At 36.7% G+C, this 16779-nt stretch overlaps 1 protein-coding gene across 1 annotated transcript; it reads right to left on the bottom strand.

The window, feature by feature from the left end:
- Positions 1–572: 572 nt before the first annotated feature.
- LOC149442011 (uromodulin-like) lies at positions 573–16372 on the bottom strand. Its single transcript, XM_089656630.1, has 11 exons — positions 16241–16372; positions 10984–11004; positions 9824–10015; positions 9595–9696; positions 7109–7329; positions 6343–6494; positions 5973–6215; positions 4173–4329; positions 3973–4036; positions 3752–3781; positions 573–1000 (listed from the first exon to the last, which is right to left on the bottom strand). Exons 1-11 carry the CDS (start codon positions 16287–16289, stop codon positions 939–941), a joined length of 1293 nt encoding a protein of 430 aa, XP_089512756.1. The 5' UTR covers positions 16290–16372; the 3' UTR covers positions 573–938.
- Positions 16373–16779: the final 407 nt, after the last annotated feature.

Here is a 16779-nt window from a genome sequence, read left to right as displayed (position 1 = left end):
TAGGAATGTGTTGGCAAACATGAGCATTAGCAGAGAGTGTTAATGCTTTTCCTGAAATAACAGTCTGGTGAATAGTGGGTTTGGTAGGTTACTCACCTCTAAATATCAGAATTTTTTTTTACCTGTAGCAGTTTTGTTTTTGTTTTTTTCCTCCATGACAGAATCTCCCTAAATGTATTCAACAGTTGCGAAGGAAGTCTTCATGAGTTCAGTGCACTGCAACTATTATTTATAAGCAATACAACAGATTCCTTCTGAATCATTTTAAGGGCCGAATCAATTGCATTGTAAATGACTTCACGTCTTTGCAACTGGGAATGATTTTTCGGAGCCTGTATCCTAACTAACAGACCACCATGCAACCAGCAGAGTCCTAGTATTCAGGGTACAGTGTTGTCAGTGTTGTTCTGGAATTGAACAAAGCACATGTGTAGGCATCTGGGAATACCTGCTATATCATCCAGTAGTCAGTTTCATGCATGACCTAATCCCCTAAGCAAATCTTCATTTTACCAATATAACCAATATAAATATATCCATATACACATTGCTGTCAATGAGCAAGCCACCAAGATGATACAATATAAATATATTTATTTGATGCAGGAATTAAAAATCAGAATATACAGTATATGCAGATTTTCAATACTTAAATTAAAGTTGATTTTCAGAGAATAGATCCTGAGCACTTGGCATGGGTAGCTTCTAAAAAAAATAGGGATTGTGTGGTCTCTGATGGATACTAAGAATATATTCAAATGACCTCATGTGGGTAGCCGTAAAGTCAAAAAAACCATATCAAAACCCTGTTAACTATGTATTGTCATCAGTATGGCAGAGAGAAATAAATAACTTTTAGTCCCTCAGAAAACAGCTTTAATTACAAGTAAATCCCAAGACCATTTTTATTTATAGCCCACTCAGCAGCAGGATTCTCCTCAGAAGAACTTCATGGAGAGAAAGACAAGAAGAGAGCTGGTCAGCAGAGCCCAGGACACAGCTAAAAAGAAAGTAAGAGAGGTTAGATAAAATAGAAATAACCTTAGAAATGTGCTTTTTTAATATAATTTAGGTTTTTGGGCAGCCATCAAGTGCCAATAACAGTCCAACGGTCAATGTTTAAAGTACATCTCTAGCTATGACGAGGCTGTCACTAGCTCTGAGGAAAGGGACTTGTCCCTGAAACGCGTCAGCTAGCCGACCACACTGATAGTCGGACACACCGCCATTGTTATGGCCATCTCTACCTCTCCACTTAACTTTACATATATGCTATGTTTGTGAGTATATTTTAATCCTTTATACTTATTAATAAACCTTGGATAATGCACTAGGGGTTTGCCCCTCCTGTTTGCTCTTTTCCAGTTGTTGATTCCCCTATCTGAGGAGGGCAGCATCTCTGAAAGGCTATCCATAGGCTACCTTTGTCCTGGTTCCCCTGGCCTTCCTTTGGAATTTGATCCCTGGAGCACTGCAGAGTACATACTGTTATCTGGTTTAAGTGTTAGGAGAGGTTAAGTGTTAAAGATTGCTTGTAGCTTAAGTTTTAGGTATTGGGTGATAAAGACTTTGAGCATTATGGTGGGCCTAAGGGTCTTGTCACATCGGCTGGCTGGTAAAACCTTGCTTGTGAAAGGATCGCAAGAGACCGCTTACCTGTTTTTGCCTCTACGCTAACCACTGCCTCCTTGCTAGTGACAAAAATTTGTCAGTGTTTCAGGCCTGTGAGGGATCAATTCCATAGAGGTAAATGGAAGTCTCTCTTGGATAATTCTGTGTCCGGCGATGTGTCGTGATCAGTGAAATTTCTTAGGTGATATAGCCTTAAGGGTTATGTGAAAGTAAGGATATGCTGGTACTGGATTTTTCTCATTTTATTGGCAGTGTACATTACAGACATTGAGGTTAATTTACTAAAGGTAAATAATGCGTTCACTGCAAATGCACGGCAAGCAGGGGCGGACTGACCATTTGGAAACTCAGGCACTGCCTGAGGGCCGGGGTCAGTAGGGGGCCCCATGAGATGCCCCTGGTACCTTTTTCATAGGCTTTTTTGGGTTTGGGCAAGGACACAGGGGCCCTATGATCCCCTATTGTCCGGGAGCCCTGTGAGTTGTCAATCCCCCCCTGACGGCAAGTGCAATGAAAGTGCAGTTGCTCTAAATCTTAGGGGAAGCTCTGAAATTAGGTGACACTTTGCTGATTTCTATTATCCAAAATGCTGTTTTTTATTTTCCTTGCGTGTGATTGAATATTCCTTTCAAAGTGAAGCTTTACTTCATTTACTATGCTCTGGAACAACTGGACTTGCAGCCCACATGGAAGAAAAATATATTTGAAATATATTCTTCCCAAATATATTAACATATATTTGAAATACTACAATTTTGGCCGTATTCGATATATATAGATATATATATCTATATCTATATATATATATATTCTGCATGTTGAAATGCGTTTTTTATATATTACAAAATATATGAAAAATATTTTTAAATATATATATATATATTTTGAATATATTCATTAGACTTTTTTTAACATATAAAAAAGTCATTTTAACATATATTTTTACATATTTTGTAAATGCATTCCAAAAATGTAGATTCAATTTATTTTTAAAGACACATAGTATATTTGAAAATATATTTATTTTTTTAAATATATTGAATACGGCCAAAATTGTAGTATTTCAAATATATGTCAATGTATTTGGGAAGAATATTTTTTAAAATATATTTCAAATACATTTTTCTTCCATGTGGGAGTGCACAGTATATTTGCCTTTAGTAAATCAACCCCATTGGGTTCTTAGGGCTAAAATATGATAAATCCCCCTTTCTGCCACACAAGTGTTGGGGAAACAATCTGCTGGCAAGAAAAGCTGCATGTGTGATGGGGTAGGGCTATACCCATTTATTTGTATCTTAAACTAATGCATCAGTGGCTTCCCTCTACTTGCATGTACAGTCATCTGTCTGACATCTCTCTGACATTTCACTTCTCCAGTGTCACTCCTGTGATCCTGACATGAACCCCATTGAAATCATGCAGCAGTCTGCACATCAATCAGCAATTTGCTTGCTGTGATTTTCATTTAAAGTGTTACTAAACCCAGGACCCTGCATTCACTATATCTGGTCTCCCACAGTACACAGAACATGGAAATGCAATTATTTAGTAAATATAAACTGTTATATACCTTTTCACAAAATACCTTTTCACATCAGCAGTGAGAGCAGTCTTGTGACTTCTATTAGTGTTCAGCAGAGCACTGGTTAAAGCTTTTAGGATGAGTTTTCTTCTTCTCTAGGAGAATGCAGAACCCCTGACCTCTGTCTGGACAGTGCTGATTGGCCCTGATCACATGCACTCTCCCAAGGGAAAAAAAAAAAAAACCTCTCTAGCAATACACACCAAACTGAGCATGTGCAGAGTGTCTCCACACAATATGTCTTATCAGGAGATAATAGGGGGACACAGGAAGAAGGGGAGAATTAGAGAAGTCGGGATCAAACAGCCTTTTTACACAATGCAGAGGATTAACCCCTTAGGTTCCATGGTGAGTATATCAAGCATGCTTTACTGCATATACAGACTGATTTTACTGTTGTGGGTTTAGTAACACTTTAAATAAACCTCCAACAAGAGCTCTCATGTAACCTTAGCATTAACCCTGCATTTTATAATGTACACAAGATTCGAAAAATATAGTATGGAATGCTGAGCATCATGTTGCTTCTCTTACCTGTGCTGGATGCAGAACTTCCTAAACCATCTGAAAGTAAAATAATATATTCAATTAGTGCAGGTCAGCTAATTTAAAAAAATCTAACAACCATATAGGTAACAATAGTTATGAAACAAACAGTAAGTGAACAGTAAATAGATAGTGAGGGAGAATTAGAAAGGATTAGTTAGAGATCACTGAATCAGAATGTGAGACACGTAAAATGAGGAGGAACATACCTTCGAAGTTGAGTGGAAGTTGTATTGTGCCTAGTTCAGTATCAGCAGCACGAGCAGCATTACACTGTAATAGAGATGTGCAATATGTTATGATCCATATACTCACACCATAGAAAACAATAAGACCAGATGGTAAGGTTATAAGTGTGTTAAATAGAATGTTTAGTGGATTTGACATGGGTATAGAAAGGTCTCCTTACCCCTGTGCAGGTTGAGTTTTTGTTACACAGTCGAACAGTGCAGGTGAGATAGACTAATGGCTGTCCTTGAAATGCAAATGAGCTAAAGTAGAATCTGGATTCAAGAGAAGCTCCATTGTCCTTAACCTGTGCAGCGATTCCCTGGTTGGCAGAACACCTGTGAGTTGACATAACATTGTTAATAATTGGATAGGGATTTCTTGTTCAAATTCGTTCATCCGCAGTCAATGATCTCTAATATTGTCTACACACAGTTGAATTTTGGTTATACAGCCACGTAGTGTGATGGCCTACCTAAGCAATCCATTCAAATAATACACATTTAGACTCTCACACTATACAGTTCTTGGTAATTTTTTTTAATTAGAAAAATGAGCTCTAAATTAAAATCCTATGTTGCATGGCCAGCATAAAAGGATTATTGAATATCCCAATTTAACATAATGAAACAACATGCCAGGGTTGCTATGAACTCTCTTTGTTCCACATACTATGTGGTCTGCATTACCTGTGGAAATTGTATTTCGGAGAAGCTATATTATGCCCTCACAATGCATCTCCAGTAGACTTGGGTGTGTATGGCCTATTAGTTTTAATTCTCAAAAAATTGTAATCAATAATCATAACACTAGATATGTGAAAAAATTGCTTCAGATTTGAACATACCAAAAATAATATGTTCACTCTTTGGAAGTTAAAGCTTTACATAAAGAGAGACACATTCATGCAGTCCTGAATTCATTAATAAATCTTTAATTGTATACTTGCAAAGGCAAGCATTATAGATATCTGAATTTGACTTGAAATCAGTCTCCGCTGTCACTATACATCAAAGCTCAAACTAGGGGAGGGAGAAGCAGCACAAGGAGACAATTAGTGTGCTGCAGTGTAAGGAGCATGCTGATATGAGGACAGGGCAGAGTCGCAGAGAGATGAATGTGTCACCTTGCTGCTTCTTCTTTCACTGTACAGTGCCAGGTTAGGATAGGCACAAGACCAGTAAATGCTACTTGAAGTGGTATTAAAACCAAAACCAGAATTGTTAATATATTGCAGCTTACCAATCTTTAGATGTGGTGGCTGCATTTTTTAGGCCTCTTTATTATTTTGTTTTCACCTAATGATCTGGCCAATAACACACATACTGTTTTAGAGTGCCCCCACTCTGGACAAAGGCTCACAGAGACACCTTTGGAATTCAGCACTGGTTTCAGGGGGGAGGAGAGTGTTAGATGTACTGGCAGATTTAGATACACTAACAAATTGAAGCAAAACTCCAGTACACAGCAGTTACATCAACAGTGTTGTTCCTTGTGGGATAAAGGTTTCACATAAATAAGCAGAAGATGACATTGAAAGCACCCCTGTCAGTAGTAAATGATTTGTCTCAGCCCTCTAACTGCTATGCCTGAAGGACAGACTTACTAGCTGGATCACCAGGTGAAAATAAAAGAAAGAAAACCTTAAAAAGAAAACAAATGCAGTCACCACATCTAAGACTTATACTGCATTATAATAACATTTTGCTTTTAGACTTAATACTGCCTTAAATGCAGCATAGAAAAATCAGGTCTTTTGCTCTTCCCAACAGTTGTGTTCTGAGATGTATAAATTACAGAACTGCATGGACACAGATACAAATCTTTTGGCAGATAAAACAGAACTGGATGGACACAGATACAAATATTCTGGCAGATAAACCAGCTAATTTATATGTATTTCCATTGTGTAGCTGGCTGTTTGCCTGGAGTTTTACTTTCACACAAACAGAAATGATTTATAAAAATAGTAAAAACGTACCCTCCACTTAAAATGGATATCTTGTTGACATTGTTAACATTATTATCAGGAGTGGCAATGCAGCTCTCTGTTCTTAGAACAAATGTTTTGGCATCTCCAGCATTTGCAAGTATTCCTATATAGACATTTGATCCAACAGTTACAGTGTCAGTGCTTTGTATTGGTTGAGTATATTGTGCATCCCAGTAAGCCGCCATCGTAGTGGTCACGGAGCCAACCCCGCTTGCCGTGAGGTTGACAGTGCTACCAGACAAAAAAAGGAAGGAAGAAAAATTAAAATGTATATACAGTGTATATAAGGGAGAGGCCAAAATATTTTAGACCTTTTCTGTGAAATGTTAGCATTTGTTAGTTATAAAGGTATTCTTACTTCGAGGAAACATTAAAACCTCCCATGCTTGTCTGCATTGTCGAGTTGTAGGAACAGGTAAAGGTGATGTTTAGAGGATTTGCTCTAATTGTAGTTGTGTTTGGAATTCCAAGATAAAGGGAATTTGAATAGTAAATGAAAGAGTTGTTAGTCTGAAAAACAAAAATTGTTGAAAATATGTTTGGATCCTTTTTTTGGCAGATGGAAAGATCAACAAACGTTCTAACATCAGATATTCAGTTATAGTAGACTACTGTAGGTGCATGAAATGTAGGACCATGAAATTCAAGGCACATCTAAATATTCTGTGGATGCATGGGCACCATTTGCATTGTGTTTCTCTTTGGTGAAGTGTCCAATGTGTAACATACTTTCTAGTAAATGCACAATAACACAAGTGTAGGTCAACCAATGCCCAGGTGACCTACAGTAACCTGCTCTGAGCTTGGACACACAGAGCCCCTGTAAAGCAGAACTTACACTGGTTAAGTACAGTCCCTGCTAATCCAAATATTGGGTGTATGTATAATAAACGCTCACTTGGCCAAGTCATAAAACACCATGTTTTGAATGTGAATATAGGCAATGGCTACCTATGTTGTCAATTCCGATTGTAGCTTTCCTTCATTCAACCAGTCATTGTATCTGAATGTTGGCATACTAGGTTTAAAATGAACTAACCTTGTGTGATTATTGATCTGTGCTGAAAATGTATTTTCAGTATGCTAGCACATAGTTATAAACAGATCTCTACAGACATACTTACAGTCATGACATTCCCACACCATCCTGTCTGGGGTAAAGTCTGGATTGTTATCATAGTCTGGTTGTTGATGGTCTGTGGGTAGGTGTTAGTGCAGGTGTCTGAGCTGTTGCTTAAACGGAGACTAGTGGAATCATATCCAACTGAATCCAATAAGCATTTATTAAAGGAAACTGTTATGATATTTGATCCACAATATACTGTTGAAGACACAGATGATGAGTCTAAAAAAAGGCAGAAAATAAAAGAAGGCTCACTGTTACAGATGCAAATTTAGTGTGTTTACGTCAATGATATCATATTATTCCTGCAATTAATTACCCAACTTTAGCAAACCTTTTAGGGAAATGCATTGTAGCTTTTGTATAGTAAGCCATAAGGGGTTATTTACTAAAACTGGAGTGTGCAAAATCTGGTGCAGCTCTGCACAGAAACCAATCGGCTTCCAGGTTTTATTGTCAAAGCTTAATTGAACAAGCTGAAGTTAGAAGCTGATTGGCTACCATGCAGAGCTACATCAGATTTTGAGTGCTCCAGTTTTAGTAAATCACCCCCTAGTGTAAACTGCAAGTTGTTGTAATCATCAAAGCTGAAATCTTGGCAAACATCTAAATACGCAGATGAACTACATATAAGGGGGGGGGGGGGCTTTACTTGCAAAAGATATGCATCCAGTGTTGAGATTTACACAGCCCTACCAGACAGCTCAGCCAAGCGGATGGCACCACTTCCTCTGTTACACTTAAAGTTTATCTTTTTATTTACTTTTGAATAATGTAGAGGAATGAGTAAAACAACTGTAATTCCTATTTGACATCTTTATTTTGTTGGCGAGATTAAACTTCCATTCCTTAGACACAACAAGAAGTAAAAGAAAATCTCTCAAAAATAAGTTGTCACAAAAAGAAGACTTTGATCTTTGACTTTGGTAGATTTCCCTTTTTTTTTTTGTTTTGGTGACAATTCAAAATTTTGGATTTTTAACTCACATTTAGAAAACGCGATTCTCCCCAGTGGGGACCCAGACAACAATAAAAATCTTACAGTATTTTACCTATTAAAAAAATTATAGTGGTTTTAGTCTTCCCATACTTAAATCAGAAATTTACCCATAACAACGTGTTTAAAAAAAATGTTCTTTAGCAATATTTATAATTATACTACCAAAATTAGTGTGTTCTGTAAATTGCCTCCAGCATTGTTCCTGTTTCTGATTGCTGAAGGCTGCCATTTTGTTGAAGCCCAGAGCCCCTGAGCATCAGTAAATATTAAGACTGTCAGCAGATCTGCCTCTACATTATAGGCACTGTGCCAAAAAATAGAGAGCAACTAAGCAGGAGCAGAGTGGAGTGAGACGGTGTATTACTGGATTTTAAACAGTATAGGCACCTATTTTTAGTCTTTTACATAGCTATACTTGTAAAGGGGGCCAGCATGAAGTGATCTAGCAGGACTTAATTTTCTGACGACAGTTCCTCTTTAAGCAATACATTTGAGATAGCATCCTGCCCATTTGCCATCAGAACATTGATGAAGCCATCTTTCCTTCTATTAGCATTTTCCTTAGCACAATTCCATGCAACACACCTGACTGGCTCCCAATGCACCCTCCCTCAGTTTAAGTGCTGCTGTACATGAGATTGTAAAAGGATGAAGCCAAGTCAAATTCAGGTATTCAGTTTTTTAATATTAATGATCATTTAGCTGCATTAATTTGTGTCTACTACATCTACCTAAAGTTCAGCAAGAGGGGACTCTGATGAGCACTCTTGGATGCATTGGGAGGGTTTTGATGGGCACTCCTGGATGTAAGGGGGGACTCTGATGCGCACTCCTTAAAGTAAAGGGGAGGCATTCTGATGGCCAGTCATTAAATGTAAGGGGGTACCTAGTCATTCCTTTAAAATGACTTCATTTCTAAAACTGATTTTTTTTTCAGCCCACGGATATTTGTAAATAATACAAAGTGACCCATATAAAGGTTGGAGGTCCCTGGCCTAGAATAAGAAATTTGAAAAACAAAATACTTGAACTCTTGGGACTATCAAACCCATTAGGAAGCGAAGTCTCACTAAAACAGATTATTATTCTCAAAATCAAGTTTTTGAATTCAGTATGTAATGAAACAGACACTGTGCAATATAAATAGCTATAAAATAAGCTTTCTTATTAAGGAAGTCCATTTATACAGTTTTATATACAGCAGTTTGCAGATTTTACGTGCATTGAAACAAAACACACAGATGCTACCAGGAAAGGCAAAATATAAACAGGTTACACTTCAGCTTTTATTAAACATTGTAGGTCCATTGTTGAACACAAAGTAATCAAATAAATAGACTAATTTTAGCTGGAGGTCAGTATAACATATTTCAGCTTTTAAAGCAGCAATGTACTTCACAAGTGATCACAGCCTGTAAAAAGCTGAACACAATTATCCAATTAACAATAACAGTTATTATATCATATTTTACATATCTGGTACTTACTCATGTTACTGTAGAGTGCACTATTACAGCCGCAAGTGGCTTTCGAGTTGACATTTGTGCAAATCTGATCATTGGTACAAGCAGGGTTGCAGAGCAGAGTGTCTGTATAAGGTAAAAAAAAAAAGAAGTTGTCAAAATGACTACAAGTAGGACTTATTCAGATTCCTATAGTTGATTCTACTGAGACGACACCCAAAAAAGACAAAATAAATTTAATAACTCAAGTTACCTGTACAGCAGTTGTCTGATGGTGACCAGTAATAGCCTGTAGGGCAGCAAATATTATTGGCCACGCTGGCGCATTCATTTCTCGGAGCACAGGTCGTAGTGGTATCACTATTACATAAACATCCATTGTCTATTGTACAAAATCCACCACCACAGGAAGAACACAGGATTGTATCTGAAGGTGATGTATAATCTGTAAAGAATAATAAAAGCAGCAGGGGTGAACTACTTTAGAATCAATATTCTACAGATAATAGTTTTGTGATCTCCTTTGTATCACCTATAACTGTTATTGGTGCAGGAAGTAAAGGGGAGATCCACAATGGAGACCCAAAAACCATTAAAACCCTTGACATATGTTCTAAACTTTCCTCAGTCTACTAAAAAACATTATTTTGCTTCATTTGGTCTTTAAAGCTATCCTAAAGTAAAAAATTAGCTTTAGGGTAGGTTCATACTGGTGTCAGTGTGAATTTGTTCATGCACCTCAATGCACTTTCATTTTTCAGTGTACCACAATGCATGGTGATATATGTGTTGTGATGCTCTGAGTTAAAAAAAAAAAAAAAAAAAGACTGAAGCTTTTTGGCATGTTTTAGTATGTTAGGCAGCCCATTGAAATAAATGGCTGGCTTTACACAAGGCAAGTTAATGCATTTCAAAAATATAAACCCAGCCTAAGTTTATGTCTGTATGTGAGAGTCTCTATAGGGGTACAGAAAGTGTATTTTGTGGGTAAAAGGATGAGTGTATATAGTGAATAGGCTCATCTTTTATTTAACCATGCCTCGTTAGCACACTGCTTAGTGCATTATGGACCATAGCTTTTCTTTATTTGATGTGCCCAGGGGGGCTACAGTCTGTATTACTACCACACTACACTATTACGCTTACTATCTACTTTTACGTTTTCCAACTAAGCATTTCTTAATAACTTATGTCTGTATTCAGTATAACATGCGATTCAAGATCAGGGATTTAGCTCCCCCTCAAGTACCAATGAAATAAAAATAACCAGAGCCATTTCTTGGTGAGGCCAGTATGGAGGGAATGTTATGTTTCATCTATATGTTAACATGTAGTTTAAATAATTTTCTGACTGGTTACCTATATATCTATTCTGGGTATAAAGGTATTGGATATATGGAAATTAATACTTACTGTAGCATGCGTAAGCATCTCCTATAGGGAAGAAAAAAATAAGAGATCAGTACAACATTTATACAATATGTTTTTATAAGCATTATTGTAGATGGTTAAAAGTTTATCTACATCTGTTTTTTTTATTAAACTATTAGATGGACCATGTTTGTAATGACCACAGCTATCATCATAAATCATTGCAACTTTAACTCCAAAGATAATAAGATAATGGGGTTTAGTGCTCTTTAAAAATCATTTATAGGTTTACCTAATTTAGGAATTGTTGAATGTCCCATTTAGCACGCCTATGCTCTGACAACCAGAGGGATATTTTTTTGAGAAAACCTATGTATCACTATGGTGTCCGTTTATGACACAGAGAATAGCTTCGATTCAGAGGATCACAGCTATTCTCAGGTCATTCACAGTTTGTGACACTCAGGAGAACATGTTCAGCCATTCACTGGAGATCTGTGTTCTCCCTCCAGATTCTCCAGCCCAGAGCTGGAGAATCGGAGGGACCGCAAACTAAGCAGCGATAATTTACCTCTGCTTAGTAAACTGATCTTTTACTGTAATCTCGTGAGATTATAGTAAATCAGCCGTTTTCCAGCATTTGGAGACTGTTCTCCAGCGTTTGGAGACCGTTCTCCCTTTGTTCGGAAAACTGCTTCATAAACTGTATTCACAGGAGAACTGTGTTCTCCGAGAATGCCGGAGAACTGCGCAGCGATCATTTATCGCTGGTTCATAAACGGACACCTATATGTATATATCCAGCTTATACCTTGTGATGTGATTAGAGAATAAGTCTAGAGAATTTCATACAATTGCTTTCAGAAATTTTCAAGCATGCTCTAGTGGTACCAGATCAAAAAAGAGAAAGAAACTAAGGGGTTGATTTACTAAACCTGAAGCGTGCAAAATCTTTTGCAGCTCTGCATAGAAACCAATCAGCTTCCAATTTTATTGTCAAACCTTAATCGAACAAGCTGAAAGTAGAAGCTGATTGGCTGCCATGCACATCTGCACCGGATTCTGAGTGCTCTTGCTTTAGTAAATCTCCTGCTAAGTGAGAGAAAGGCATTGGATAGGAAAGGCAGTCTCTATCCACGTATGCCCAAGTATAGACAGGTAAAATGTGCTTTGCTTGGTGTAATATGCATCTTCTATATAAATATAGGTATCAAATGAATGATTATGCATTTGACATTCTATTCTTCTCTCAAAATGACTAATTCCATTACTGATACAGTAAAGATGATACTCTGATTTTGTGTAACCCCAAATAATATACTTATATACTTACTCTTTAGATAATATCTTTAGATAAATGAAGTCTACAATATTACTTATTTGTAATACATATATGTATGTGTGAATAAATATATATATATATATATATATATATATATATATATATATATATATATATATATATATATATCTTCAGAAAAGTTTAGATAATATAATTTGAAGCTATTGTCTAAACCTGACATAACAAAGGTAAGCAAATAAGCCCTGCCTCATTTAAGTATGTAAGTAGTCTGTTTTTTTCTAAAGATTATTCTATAATAATACACTGAAAACTATAGAAAAATGTTAAGTACCTTTTGATAATTGGACATTTTCTATACCTTTAGCAGTGATTTGCTTAGGATTAAAGCTGATCTACCAAGTATTGCACCTGTGCAGGGTGTGGTAGTGTAAGACTAAGACCAATACAGTAGTTTTGTATAGATCACTGCTCATCAAAAGAAGGCATTGTGATTGCTGACATCATCATATCAGTCTGTACTCAGTGACACAGTGGATTGTTGTTTATATCTCATAATTATTTGGCCAAAATGCAGAGCTACACTTTCCAATCTCTTTCAAATCTATTGCTTTGTGTTTTGTTGCTTTTCTTGTTTTTTTTTCTTGTTCCATTTCACACATTGCCTAAAGTTTTCTTCTATTTTAAAACACAAAATAATTATAATTTAAATTTGAGTTGTTAATTCAACTTGTATGCAATTTAGAGAAAGTGAAAGATTTACTTATTTGAGTTATAGAAATAATTCACTAGATTTAACACAAAGTGGAGTTTATTTACTTAAGCTGGAGAGTGCAATATCAGATTCGCTTCTGCATAGAAACCAGTTTATAACCTTGGCTTTTTCAATTAAGCTTTGGCAATAGAACCTGGACACTGATTGGTTTATATGCAGAAGTGAGCCTGATTTTGCACTCTCTAGCTTTTGTAAATAAACCTCACTGTGTCAGCAATCTGAATAGATGCCATACTTCTAATTGCTGTTATTTCTAAAAAAACCTTAAGAGATGCAGGACCTGAAAACCTAAAAACAATTCTAATGTCATATAAATTTCAAGCAAACTATGGGTAAGGACCATTTGTGTTTCTGACAATATTTTCTTTTCAGTGAGTCTAGTAATAAAACAACCAAAACATTTTTCTAAATAAAATTTCTTGCTGATTAACTAATTTTACAGTTCATACAATCCACTGAAACAAGTGAAAGGTGCTAAATATGTTAATAATTATTCAAATATTTTCTATATAAAATTGTTAAAAACAGTAGTTAGAATGATTTATCTATGGTTTTAATCAGTGGGGAAATTAAAGTTCTTATGGTTATATTTTCTGTTCTGAAATAATAATTGCTTTTAAGAAGTCCCTAATTAACAAAAACTGACAGAAGTTTCCTTCTTTACTCACTATATCCAAAATGAAAAAAAAAGTGTTGGATAGTTCTATCTTGAAATGATGGAAACATGACCTTTTTCATAGAGGAGCAGATTTGTGAACTTGTGTGTTGATGTTTTTTTGATGTGAAGATGATTTGTCTGACAGTTACTATTGTAAATTCTCCATGGCATGTTGTATGAATGATGAGTGCTTTTTCTGTTTTGCCCACAGAGCCAGGGTGGCTGGGGCAGTGGTCAGCACCAGGCCATTTGGCATGTGCCCTGGGGTCAAGAAGAACGGCACTAATGTGCAGAGGGCTGAAACGCACTCTGTTTTCCAGTGCCCTGCACTGAAAAAAATTAGAACTGTCAGGTGTGAAAGAAATTAGAACTGTCAGGAGTGATCTCTGCCCAACACTAGAAGTAGAGTTCCATCTGAGTGGTAGAGGCTGCAGCACATGAGCACATGTGTGCTCAGGAAGGTAAACCACTGAACACCAATGCTAGGAATTTTACTATTGCAGCCTAAGCCTGATGCTGACCACCAATTCTTTAGGGGGAGGAATTTCTTACTACAGCCTGAGCCTTTTACTGACTACCAATGTTGGGGGTACTTATAAAAAAATACAAAAGGGGTTCCCAGCACATCTTCAAGCTATCCAGCAAACATATCGCTGCCTTTAACGTGTGAATGTATAATATATATATATATATATATATCATATTTGGGAGACTCAGATAGCTTTAAAGTTAGGGACTACACTTATTAGAAGTACCTTGATGTAGCAGTGTTTCTTCCACATCTGTTTGCAAATGTATGCATCTAAAACCTATTTGTTATCCTGACTAAACAGATGTGTTTGCGCTTTTGCTGGCTAGTTTAAAAATGTGCTGGGTACCCGATTTATGCTGTTTTGTATATTGACCTGCCCATGTGCTCTTTTCCTTCTGCTAGTTTTAAACAGATCAGAGGGGCTGCTATATTTGCTTTTTTGGGGTATATTATGACAGCCTGAAAAATTAGAAAAAAGTCAGCGCTCAATGATAGTGATTAGCTTCTAGCAAAAAGTGTTCATACACAAAAAAGCCTGAGCCTGCCACTGACCACCAATACTGGGGGGGGGGGGGGGGGGGGGGGAGGGGTCTTTTTGCAGTCTGAACATTTCAATTACAGTCTGAAAATCCAACTCTCCACCATTGGGGGGAGGGGTTAAAGAATAAATTCACCTTTCGTAACATGTTACATCCATATTCAGGGTGCAACATGTTACGAATGAACCCCCCCCCCCCTCCATTCTCTATTCTGACAGCTAGCGAGGGATCTTCTCCCCACCCTGTCACAATTTTAAAAAGACATGGCTTTGCCGGGCTCTGCCTGCCCGACCTCGTGACCTATTCACAGTATACTGTGAATGAGAAAACTACAAGTTCCGGCAGGAACTGTGCTGTGGAGTGCTGTGGTAGTTCATTGAGTCTTTCTGTCAATGTATCTGCTTGCCCATACAATGTATGAGCACACAGATACACTAACAGGCCTGCAGGAGACCTGTATGGCACTAGTGATCTGCTAACCACTGGTGCAATGAATTTAGAAGCTTCAGAAACAAATAAAATAGTAAATGCACTTTTTTTTACCTGCAAAAAAATGTGCATTTATTATTTTTTGTTTAAAGGTGAACTTATCTTTTAACATTGCTACCACTGACCACTAAAGAAGAATTGCACCGATGCTGGGGGGTTTATTACTGCCACTGACTTTGCTAAGGCACCATAGGCCCCATGTATTAGGGTGATAAGCTCATATATCATGCCATCAATCCCTGACGATGCACCAGGGATGATTTTACCAGAGTTACTAAAACTAAGCTTAATAAGCACGCATAGGAAACATGTGCCATTATTATTTTAACAACTTTATAAATATCTGCATATACCTTAATTCTGTGTATAAAATTAACATTACTCATAGTAATAATAATAAAAAATAAATTAATAATATTTGTAGTATGGTATACAACTCTATAGTTCCAATAGAAATATGCCTATGAGATACAGTTATTTTAATCACTTTAAGCATGTAAAGCAATGAAGACATGTAATAACTGTAGCTTTTATTAACTTGATGGTGCACTCTGGCCACACACAAAAGCATGAAGTTGGAGCCTGAAGCAAGTCAACATCAACATTTTGCTTTACAACCAATGCGCATGTGTGCACCCAGCCTTTGAGATTGCCTGTCAATGCTTCATTCACATTTTTAGGTCAATCAATTCTACCAAGAATCATACAGTATACAGTAATTCTACAGAATGTATTTTAAATAAATTGTTCAGTATACATTATTGACTGATCAAACTTTAAATATAGAGCCCTCCACAAGTAGTCCAAATCCAATCCTTAATTAGTTATCTAGAGTGATGTTCAAACCCTTCATATGAAGTTTGGTATCCTTTCATTGTTGAGGAACAACAAGTCAGTGGCTGATATAGCATGCTGGAAAATGCAGTTCATCAACAGCTGGAGGACTGCAATCCTCCAGCTACTGTGCAGACCTATATGAGATAATAAAGTGTTTGAAAAAACATACCTCTTTGCACAAGTGCGGCTACAAGCAATAAGACGTGTAGGGCAAGCATGTTGGCTGTTGTCTCTTCTGGTGGGATACGTTTAGGACAACAGTTCTAGTCAAGTAGAACAAGCCTTAATATTGTGACATTATATAGAGTCATGTGGGAGGCAATTTCTATTTAGTACATCTACTGATTGACATCTAAATAGAGTGGATTTCTAAGGAGAAAAAGACACTTTAAAAATAGGAGTGGTGTGTTTTGTTAGCGTACAATAACATGTACGTCAAAATTCATTGAAAGGAAGTGTACGGAGCAATGAGGTAACGTAGGGGTCAGAAATGTTAAGTAGGTGTATCCGTCATTTAACAAATGGATACGCAGATATGTCACTCAAAAGTAAAGAAGTTGAAAAATATAATTTTAATGTGGCTTTATGTGTCATCCGACAATAAAATTATTACTAAGAAATTGACCATATTTTTGCCTGGATAAATTCAAACATTGATATTCCTTCGGCTAGACATTTTGTTGAAAAATAAAAATCACCCAAATTAAT

Source organism: Staurois parvus, unplaced genomic scaffold (assembly GCF_062004578.1).
Source record: "Staurois parvus isolate SC_StPar_1 unplaced genomic scaffold, SC_StPar_1.0 ptg000922l, whole genome shotgun sequence".
Lineage (NCBI taxonomy): Eukaryota > Metazoa > Chordata > Amphibia > Anura > Ranidae > Staurois > Staurois parvus.
The sequence above is the reverse complement of the archived record's forward strand: the minus strand, read 5'-3'. Positions and strand labels throughout refer to the sequence as shown.

Excerpts from the sequence above, each read along its gene's own strand:
- LOC149442011 (XM_089656630.1), bottom strand. The coding sequence starts at position 16,289 with ATGCTTGCCCTACACGTCTTATTGCTTGTAGCCGCACTTGTGCAAAGA. Across the intron at positions 6,216-6,342 it reads GGTTTTAATGTTTCCTCGAA|CACTGTCAACCTCACGGCAA; the intron begins GTAAGAATACCT and ends TTTGTCTGGTAG. Across the intron at positions 1,001-3,751 it reads AAGTTCTGCATCCAGCACAG|CTGTGTCCTGGGCTCTGCTG; the intron begins GTAAGAGAAGCA and ends CTTTCTTTTTAG.